General features: G+C 45.9%; 1 protein-coding gene across 2 annotated transcripts in view; it reads left to right on the forward strand.

The window, feature by feature from the left end:
- The window catches only part of MAGI2 (membrane associated guanylate kinase, WW and PDZ domain containing 2), a 1,197,465-nt gene extending 1,187,047 nt beyond the window's left edge, over window positions 1-10,418 (forward strand). For both annotated transcript variants that reach the window (XM_054725983.1, XM_054725982.1), the window contains one exon: window positions 9,760-10,418. In XM_054725983.1, coding sequence (XP_054581958.1) covers window positions 9,760-10,418 — 659 coding nt within the window. The remainder of the gene's footprint in view (window positions 1-9,759) is intronic.
- Window positions 10,419-10,886: the final 468 nt, after the last annotated feature.

Consider the following 10,886-nt stretch of genomic DNA (forward strand, 5'->3'; position numbering starts at 1 on the left):
TCAGTATCCCTGGGAAATGGTTAAATGACTTGCCCACGCTGCCCACAGGAGGCAGCACCAGAGAGGCCAAGGCTGGCTGTTGACGCTCTTGCCTCCACCAGGCACTGACTTGCTCCATCCCGTCTCTGGAGTCCAATTCCCGAAGGGTGGTACTGAGGGAAAAATCTATTAAATCTTCCCAGACTTTTTCCTCTTCCCAACCCCTGGGGGGTATGTTTGCATTTGAATGAGGGCTTTTAGAGACACCACTTCTTCATGCAGTGCCTTTAAAACTGTTTTTATTACTGTCTGGGCTCCTGAGAAATGGCCTAAAGAGCCACTGGGAGTGAGGCTTTGGGACACTCCCATCCCCCCACACCCCCACCCCCCGCCACACACACACACACACACACACACACACACACACACACCTAACCAAAACAGTTCCGCTTTTATGTTTTACATTTCGAGCTTTCATTTAAGAATTTATTTGAAAAGAAGAATGTGTTGCTGTCCAAAACATGCTTGACATAAATGAACCAGCACGTCTCATATATCCTGTAATTCAGATATTTTACTCATTGAAGCTGATCCCTTGGCATTCCCACATCCCCAGATCAATCTGGACCCTGAAGATTTTACTGATGACCCTCCTCTGGTGGGTCATCCCAACTCCAGCCTCTGGGGCCAACAGGAAGGGCTTGCCCGTTTCCGTGTTGACTCCAGTGCGCTGCCTAAATACTGACTTTTCCTGTGTGTGTTCTGACGTGGGACAGGTTAGAAAGCACAGAATAGAATAGTGGTTTGGGCTTGGGCCCAGTGGTCCTGGCAAATTGTTTAATTTATCTAAGCCTCCATTTCCTCATCTGTGAAATGGGGATAACAGCACCCTAATTCTTAGAACTGTCTGTCCTGAGGATTAAAAGATAATGTAGCCCTAGCTGGTTTGGCTCAGTGGATAGAGCATCAGCCTGTGGACTGAAAGGTCCCAGGTTCAATTCCGGTCAAGGGCACATGCCTGGGTTGTGGGTTTGACCCCCAGTAGGGGGCGTGCAAGAGGCAGCCGATCAATGGTTCTTTCTCATCATTGATGTTTCTATCTCTCTTTCCCTCTCCCTTCCTCTCTGAAATCAATAAAATATATATTTAAAAAGTTAAATTAAAAAAAAAAGATAATGTATATGATGCACATGGCACAGTTCCTGATATATGTGAACCACTCAGTCATGGGCAGCTCCATTAACAGCCAGCTAGCCCAGAGATTCGCCCTTTCAGCCATGGAGATAGTGAACACCTGCCACAGGGTCACTGCTGATGCTTTCACAATGAGGATGAGTATAACTGTGAGCATCACTAAGCAAATATGGTCACAATTTTTGAAGTTATTAATGTTTATAACACCTAATTCACATCTCTCTAGTAATAGAAGTGAAGCAAATGCATGCTTGAAGGCCATCAATAATGCCTCCAGGCTGGAAACAAAGCTTCAGAAAGAGCAGAAGCAACGTAAAATAATTTGTTCTGAAATTTTTAATATATTTTATTTGCTTTTTACAGAGAGGAAAGGAGAGGGACAGAGAGCTGGAAACATCGATGAGAGAGAAACATCGACCAGCTGCCTCATGCACACCCCCTACCGGGGATGTGCCCGCAACCAATGTACATGCCCTTGACCGGAATCGAACCCGGGACCTTTCAGTCCACAGACAGACGCTCTATCCACTGAGCCAAACCGGTTTCGGCTGTTCTGAAATTTTTAAATGCACATTTTTCTTATTTGTGTTTTGTTACAAAAAGGACTCACCTTAGTGATGGCTGAATAGATCCAAATGAGCCATTATGGTTTGAACACATCCTTAAAAGATTTTTTTGGAGCACCAAATGACTTCGTATTACTGTCCTTTGATCTACTATAATTATTTTTATATTTTCTCAAAATACTCTAAATTAGAAGAAAATATATTTCAATGCAACCACATTAATATTCTCTAACCCAGCCAACTGTAGGTTGCAACAGGAAAGTTTTTAAAAAAAGAAGAAGAAGTGATATTTGCCCTAGCTGATTCTGCTCCGTGGATAAAGCGTCGGTCTGAGGACTGAAGGGTCCGGACAAGAGGACATGCCCAGGTTGCGAGCTCGATCCCCAGTAGGGGGCATGCAGGAAGCAGCTGATCAATGATTCTCATCATAGATGTTTCTATCTCCCCCACACACACACACTTCCTCTCTGAAATCAATCAAAATATATTTTAAAACAAAAAAGAAGTAACACTTACCAAAACTGTGAATCTCTTTGCAGAATAATTTGAGCAGTAAAAGCATTTATCTCTCAAACCGACTCATTGTTTCCAATATCTAGTATGAGTATTTTCAATTCAATCTAGGTTCAAGGTGTAACACTTGAAAGGATATACTTAAAGTTCATAGTATTATCCCTACCCTTAACAAATCTAATTTTTTATTCTCTGAGTTCAGCTCATACTTCCATCATTTTCACAAATCAACACTCTAACTATGGCAACTATATTTCTGTGTCCAAGATTCAAACACAAACAGCATTTCAGAGTTTCCATTTAGAATAACAATAGATCAGCCTCTGAACATCACTTTAGATGGAGGTTGGGTTTTGTTTGTTTGTTTGTTTGTTTTGGTTAATCCTCACCCGAGGATATTTTCCCATTGATTTTTAGGGAGAGTGTTGGAGAGAGGGGAAGACGGAGAGAAACACCGATGTGAGAGAAACACATGGATTGGTTGCCTCCTGCACAAGCCCCAACCAGGGCCTGGGCCGGGGAGGAGCCTGCAACCAAGGTACATTCCCTTGATCGGAATAGAACCCAGGACGCTTGGTTCTGCTATCCACTGAGCCAAACCTCCCAGGGCGAGACAGAGGTTTTGCCATAGCCCAGAAGAAGAGATGGGTCCCATTTCTCACTCGAAACAGTGGATCGCAAAGGAGTCCAGTGAAAGTACTTCAGAAAGTCATTCAGCAACCCTGCTCCATTACCTACCAGCTATGCAGCCTTAAACAAGTGGCTTAACCTCATCTGTAAAATGTGCACGTTTTTCTTGTGAGTAAATACATTTCAAAAGCTTAGAAGAGTGCCTGGTTCCTAGTAATCACCTCAATCAAGGTTGGCTGTTGCCATTATTAGTACAACCAATGGTGGTAATATGAGTATTCCTTTCAACACTCTAATCCAAAAGCAGCCATGGCGCTCTGGGTACTAGCACTGGGTGGAGAGAACGAAAGCAGTGTGGGAGCCCTTATTCAGGGACTGGGGGGTGGCTAGGCCCAAACTGGAAGCCCTAAGGCTGTCAGGTGACAGAACCCCTTTCCCCTGAGACAATCCCTGGCTCCCTTCCGAGGGGTCTTCCTTACCCTTCAGCATCGGATAAAATTAACTAATTCTTCCTTGATTTATGTTTGCCTTTTCTGCACACGTTTTTGCTGGATATAAGAGCTGCCTGGGGAAACCAATAATGCAGGTCTGCCATTAGCAGTTTATTCCTAGCAGGTCACCTCTCTGGTCACTGTCACTTGGATTATATTCCACAAAATAAATAACTTGCTAAAACATAATAGATAAGCTATTTTTGTTTTTTATCTAAGGCATATATGAAGTGAAAGGGTTTTATTTTTCAATACTCTGGGTTCCCATAATTTAAGAAATAGTCTTTTAACTCAAAGATAACGGTGTGTGTGTGTGTGTGTGTGTGTGTGTGTGTGTGTGTGTAATTTGTGTACATATATACTAATATATAATTATATATTATTCAGTCTATGTTCTCAGAGACACCCACACTGTTTGGGATGTCTTTAAAGATTATTCTTTAAACAAAGATCTTTTATCTGAAGTATTCCCTCGAGTAGGCATTTGGATTCAAGTCTTCCATTTCTATTTGTGGAAGGATTTACGTGTTCATCAAGTATTCATTGAGCACTTATTCTTGTGTCACACAGTCTGCTAGGTATTAAGTCCACTGTGATAAACAGGACCAGTGTGGCCACTGCTGTCACGAAGCTAACAATCTAGTAACAGAGGCTGATATTAATCTGGTAAGCAGGCAAATACATAATTACAAATGATAAATACTGTAAAGAAACAAAGTAAAGATGCTCTTGAGGAAAGAGGAGAGTAGAATGCTTGCTGTGGTTGGGGTTCCCTGGGGTGCTATTTAAGAGTCTTAAAGAATGAAAAGGAATGTGCCATGTGACTAGTTGGGGGAGAATGGTCCGGTCTGGACAGAGGAGTCAGCAATGAAGTCCCAGAAATGAGAATGAGATTGGTGCATTTGAGGTTGTGAACCAAGGCCAGGGTGTGTGGAGACTAGGGAATGAAGGGAGATGAAGTTGGCAAGGCTGGCAAGAGCCAGAGCACACAGACTTTAAAAAAAAAATGATTTGTTGACTTGAGAGAGAGAGAAAGAAACATTATTTTGTAGTTCCACTTATTTATGCATTTATTGGTTGATTCTTATATGTGCCCTGAATGGGGATTGAACCCCAACCTTGACATCTGGGGACAACATTCTAACCAACTGAGCTACCCACCCAGGGTCAGATCACACAGGCTTTTGTGGGTCATGTTTGTAACTTTGGATTTTAATCTAAGCAGTGGGAATCCACCAAAAGTTTCAAGCAAGGGAATGGTATGATCTAATTAATGTCTCAAAGAGGTGTTGTGGATGCTGTATGGAGAATTGTGAAGGTAGGCAAGAGGAGAAGTAAAGAGAAAAGTGGGTTATTGTAGCTGCCCATGTGAGAAACAACAGCTTGACAGGCCCACCTGTTGGGTGTGGTAACGAGGTTAGTTGTCCTGGGCTCTGACAACACTGCAATTTCTGTTTTTAAGACTATCTCCAAGGGGGCCCTGGCTGGGAAGCTCAGTTGGTTAGAGTGTTGTCCTGATATGTCAAGGTTGCAGGTTTAAGTCCTGGGCAGGGCACATACAAGCATCAACCAATGAATGCATAAATAAGTGGAACAATAAAATGATGTTTCTCTCTCTTTCGCTCTCCCTTCCCCTCTCTCTCTAAAAACAAATAAGTAAAAATAAAATGTAACTTGAAAAAAATCCTGGGGAAACAAAAGAATATCTCCAAGGGTTAATGAAAGATGTCCATCCACACTGTTACCTTCTTTTAAGGGGTGCTGGGCAGCCCACACTGGTTCCAGTCTTACAGGGACTGCCCTGCATCTTGAACTAGGGTGGTGGACGTGAAGGTGAACAGAAGTTGTGACAGAGTCCATGTATATTTGAATATATGGCCAATATGACCTGCTGATGGATTATATTTGTGAGGTGATGGAGGAAAAGGAATCAAGGGTGACTCCAAATGATGGTTGTGCAATTCATCAGGAGGGGGAAATAAGGAAAGCATGAAAAATAAGTTCAGGAAGCAAATATTTCTATTTTGGACTTGTTAAATGAAGATGATAATGTATCTGAGTGGAGGAATCAAGTAGACAGAGGGACATAGCAGCTCAGAGCTGGTCGCATAGAGCTTAGCAGGAACATTTAGGACTATTGTTGTTGTATAAAAGCTACATGAATAAATGGGAACACCTAGGAGAGACCACTAGGAAAGGAAATGATGTAAGACCAAGCCCTGAGGAATGCCAGCATCAGAGGCCAGGGAAAAGAGGAGGAACTTACAAAGTAACGTGAGAAGGAACTGCCAGAGCAGTAGGACAAAGAGCAGGAGAGTGGAGTGTCATGGCAACCAGAGTCCAGCTTGCTTCTGGGAGTGGTCAGCTGTGTGGCATGTGGTAAGATAAAACACTGAGATGAATACAGAGCCATGTCCTCTGGATCTGACAACAGAAAGATCGTTGGTGACCTTGACTAGAGCAGATTCACCCAGGTGTGTGTATGGGAGAAGGAAGACAGTTTGGAATAAAAGGCTTTCTCCTTTCTGATTTCAACTATTGGGCCTGGGGACTTTGTTTGGACAAAGGAGCTGCAGAAATCCCAACAGGCCCAAGTGGCTGATTTCGTCTTTCCAGGATGTGTCTGTTTGAATTCTAGTTAGACTATCCAGACAGGGAGGATGTGTGGAACTTGCTGTCCTGTAGAGTGACTTCATATATGAACATGATCATACGCATTAGCCAGTGGTCAGATTCGAGAAAAAAATAGAAAGGGAGGGAGGAAGATGGAAGGAGAGAAGGAGAGAGAAAGAAAGAAAAAGAGAGAGAGAGAGAGAGAAGGTTTGAAGAAATGAGAAGTAACTGTGATTAATTCTTCTGGTTATTGTGTGTCAAGATTTCATGAAAACTGGAGTTTGACATGTTAGCCAAGGCCTCTTTCTGACCACCACCGTTTGTTACCTTAATTCGGCAGGTGACAGGGCAGGTGAGGAAGGGGCTGCCTGCCGCCTGTCCCTGGTGCTTGGTAGGAGCTTTGCAGGCTCAGTCTGGTGCAGGTGCTGCATGTCTAGTTCTGAACTGGGGAATTCTTGTCCCCAAAAATGAAAACTATTTGCCATGACCTTTATGGCGGGGTTCAGGATCTGAAGGAGGGGCCAACACACAAATGAAAATACTATACAATATATATGAATTTAGAAGGCATTGGGGGCCAAGGGGCACCTCTTTCTTGAAGAGACACACCAACCTCTGGCCTGGTCCACCTTTTATTTACTTGAATACACATTTTCCCTTTAGCAATGCATACAGGCATATCAAAGGTAAAGTTTGGTAAACAGTAAAAGGATTATCAGGTTAGGGCCGTGGTCGGCAAACTTCGGCTCTCGAGCCACATGCAGCTCTTTGGCCCCTTGAGTGTGGCTCTTCCACAAAATACTACGGCCTGGGCGAGTCTGTTTTGAAGAAGTGGCGTTAGAAGAAGTTTAACTTTAAAAAATTTGGCTCTCAAAAGAAATTTCAATTGTTGTACTGTTGATATTTGGCTCTGTTGACTAATAAGTTTGCAGACCAGTAGGTTAGGGAATTGCCTTGAGCCACCACTATCTCAACAATCGGTGCATAGCGTCAGCCCTGCTAACGCCCAAGGTCCATCGGCCTTCCGTTCCTTGGTGCACTCTGGTGACAGTATCGGCAAGCAGTGGCTTCCTGCAACTATTAAGCCACATATATAAACATCGATCTTTTAAATCATTTTACTTGGTGATGTAGTTCATTTTAATTTCTGACTAATATTCTTAATCAGTAGTAGCTTAGCACATTTTAGCTTTAAGTTTCTCTCATTAAGCATTTAATAATCTGTAAACAAACACAAGAAATTTTTTATAAGAGGGATTCTTTTATATTTTTGTATTTTGAAAATTTTCACCTTCTCGTTTACCACCATAAATAAGTTGTTCAGAAGTAAATGCTAAGTATTCTGTTCATTATTGGATCTAGACCCTGTTGGTCAGCAGTGGCCACTAGCTGGGCATGCCTGTTTCACACGCTTTGATCCTATTTGCAAGGCTACACCTTGGGAAAATTTTCTCAGTAAGTTACAAGGATAAAGAAACCAGACATTTTACTCTTGGCTTAGCCATTTTGTAATCTTGGTCAAGTTACTTAACTTCTCTCTGCTTCAGTTCCTCCTTCAGGAAATGGGGTGAATAATCTCAACCTCCCTGTATCTCAGAAGTAATTTGAGGCCAGCTAATTGACTCCACTGTATGTGATGTAATGGTGGGGAAAGAGCTATAAAAATTTGAAATATCATTCCCATGGTCCAAGTTAGAGATTAACATTGCACAGCTATCCTCTAGTTAGGCCTTCTGAACACCAGTTTTAACTCTTTCAGGCAATATCTTCCCATCGTGGTGGAATTGCCACCAGGTATCATTTGTTAGTTTGATTTTAAAATTCTAACCCAGCCAGATGCATACTCCAATTTGCATTTGAGGATTTCAGAATATTCCTTGAGGTAACCAAGGATACCTGACGTAGAGCCCAAAGAATCACAGCCTATGGGAGTGGCTGACTTACTGCACTTATTTATTCAAACCTCCCCTACACATACGCTAGTTAATGTGGTCCAGTCTATCTGTAGATAGCCACTGGGGCACAGAAGAAAAATCTGACTCAACTATTCAAAAACTTGTTCTAATCCCCCCATCGCAAAGTGCACATCTCACTTCTGTGAGGTAGACATTTTATCCCCGCCTTCCAAAGGGAGAAACTGAGGTTCTGAGAGATGGAGTAGTTGGTCTGAAACCACATCTGTGGTAGATGCCAGAGGCAGGAGTAGATTCCAGCTCTACTGATGCTTTTCTAGGATTTTTAACTCACTATGTGAACATAATAATTGATATCAGTCTATGGAAAGAAGGAAAAGAACACTGTGCCCTAAATACTCCAATCAAATTTCACATCAAAGGAGAAACCTTTTTTGCAACTGATTTGATATTCTACAGGTGACCAGAATTAGTGGGACTATTCTGCCCTCTTCCTCTCCTTCTTTCTTTATAAATCAGCATCAAAGGTACCAGATAAGAATCCTCAACTTAATCCAAGTAGACCCTCGACATTCACAGACTGAGCATGCCTAAGGGCCCCTGACAGCCTCCGACACATGATGTTACAGCAGCAGGAATCTGAATCACATGCACTGAGGCTGGTGTGTGGGACTGAATCTCATAGCTAGTGAAGATGCCTGGCCTGCCACTCAGCATTCAGATATCGATGTGGCTTCTTTGTCCCCCACTCATGACCATATACCAATTCTACGGAGAAAAATTACACTCCAGAATGACTCTCCCAAATTTGAGGATTTCCAATGGTCTTAGGACATATGCCTTACAAATATTGAGGGTTCACTGTATTGGATTTCTCTGCTTTAATTTTGCTTTAGTGGCCAGAAACTCAAGGGTAATGTTACTGCTCATAGTAGTGACTTAACTCATCTCAGATTCCTAATACATCTGTTCTCCTTGTACTTGGCTTCTGAACAGTGGTTGCATTTTTTTAAAAAAAAAACAAGCCATTTCTAATTTTTTATCATTCTATTTTGTGTGTTTCATTGTTGCAAATGACCTCAAATCCTTTCTTAAAGTAGATCTTAAATCCCAAATAAATGCTGAAACTAGGCTTCCTAGAAAGAATCCATTATCTTAGTGCCAGGATTTGTATAATGTTACAACTATTGGAAAGAATTAAGGACGATGCTTTCCAAAAGGCAACAATGAGTGTTTTTAGATGAATATATCCCAATTCTGAGACTCTCTGATGGTCGCTAAGAATTATGCTTTGAGTGACACCTAATGGTCGAGAAAGTCACTCTCCTAACTTTTCCCAGAGAACTCAGACCAGCGTCCTTCAAAGCTTGCTTCTTGGACCACCTTCAGAATCATCTGGATGCTGTTAAAAATGCAGAGAAACGCCTGGGCCCCGTCCTCCCGGAAGCTCTGGGTCTGGCCACAGGGAATCTGTATTTTTCACAACTTCCCCAAGTTACTCAGATGTATACTCGGATATTAGAAGCACTGATTCAAGAACTGCCGAGTCAGACAGACACTCAGGGCTGTCAGACCTGCAGACACCCGGGCAGTTGGCAGTGGCCGGGGCGCAGGGATGGGGTGGGCCCGGGCTCCGCAGTGACCCCCTCATCCAGCCAGGGGGGCAGGGGCCGGGTGCAGGAGGGCGGCGGAACACTGAACTTCGGGGTGCGGCCGGCGGCCCTCCGGGCAGTGCGGGTGGGGGTGGCGGTGGCGTGGGACCTGGAAAGCAGCCGGCCCGGGCTAGCTGCCGCGGTCCCACGCAGCGGGGGCTCGCGGGGGCGTGGCGCGGCCCTAACGCCTGTGCTTCGTGTCCCGCAGACGAACCCGGCGCCTGGAGCGGTCCCGCTGCCGCCGCCCCAGGTCTGCAGGAAGTAGGCGCCCCCCTCGAGGACGTCCCCTCGCCATTCTCTCCATCACATCCAGCCCCACCCTCCGACCCTTCCCACCAGAGAAGCCCAGACCCGACTTGGGAAATCCAAAGGGAGCACGACGTCAGGAAACCAAAGGAGCTTTCGGCCGGCGGCCAGAAGAAGCAGCGCCTGGGGGAGCAGAGGGAGCGCTCGGCCAGCCCGCAGAGGGCCGCGCGGCCGAGGCTCGAGGAGGCGCCCGGCGGCCAGGGACGGCCCGAGGCCGGCAGGCCCCCCTCGGAGGCCAGGGCGCACGGGCCCGCGGCGGCGGCGGCGGACGCGGCGCGAGCCGGCGGGAAGGAGGGGCCCCGAGCCGCGACGGGCCCCGAGCTCGGCCGCCGCGAAGGCCCGGGGGCTGCGCCTGGGCTCGCGGGCCCGGGAGGCGGCGGCGGCGGCGCGCGGGAGGCCGAGGGCCGGGCGGGCGCGCGCGCGGGGCCCCGGCAGGGCGCGCGGCCTCCGGGGGGCGCCCCGGCGCGCAAGGCGGCGGTGGCGCCGGGGCCCTGGAAGGTGCCGGGCTCCGACAAGCTGTCCGGGGTCCTCCAGCCCGGCGCCTCGGCCGCGGGCAGGTGAGCCGCGCGGCCCCAGCGCGCCGCCCCGCCCGGACGCCCGCCGGCCGTCCTTCGGGCCCGTCTCTCGGCGTTTTAATTTATTGTCACTGTCACACGCATAGATCCGCGCGGCACCGGGGGGCCCACCGCAGACCTAACGGACCCTAAAGCCCCCGGTCCCGCGGGGGGGGCTTTGGCAGCTATGGAAGAACCAAAACAACGTGAAGAGCATCACGGAGAGACAATGCAGTGTAGCTTTAGTTTTAAAACAAAAAGAAAAAAGAAAGAAAGAAAAAAATATCCCCCCCACTGCATGAAGGATCTGGGTGTCATCCAAACTTTCTATCAAGAGACTGGACAGATTAAGAGCAATCACAAACTGGAATATCGCCTTAAAAAAAAAATCAAACTGCACGGAGCAAGCTGAAACGGAGACAAGATTATATCTTTTAATTGATCTAAAGCGTTGTAAATAAATTGTTCTTGACAC

This window comes from Eptesicus fuscus, chromosome 14 (genome assembly GCF_027574615.1).
Source record: "Eptesicus fuscus isolate TK198812 chromosome 14, DD_ASM_mEF_20220401, whole genome shotgun sequence".
Classification (NCBI taxonomy): Eukaryota; Metazoa; Chordata; class Mammalia; order Chiroptera; family Vespertilionidae; genus Eptesicus; species Eptesicus fuscus.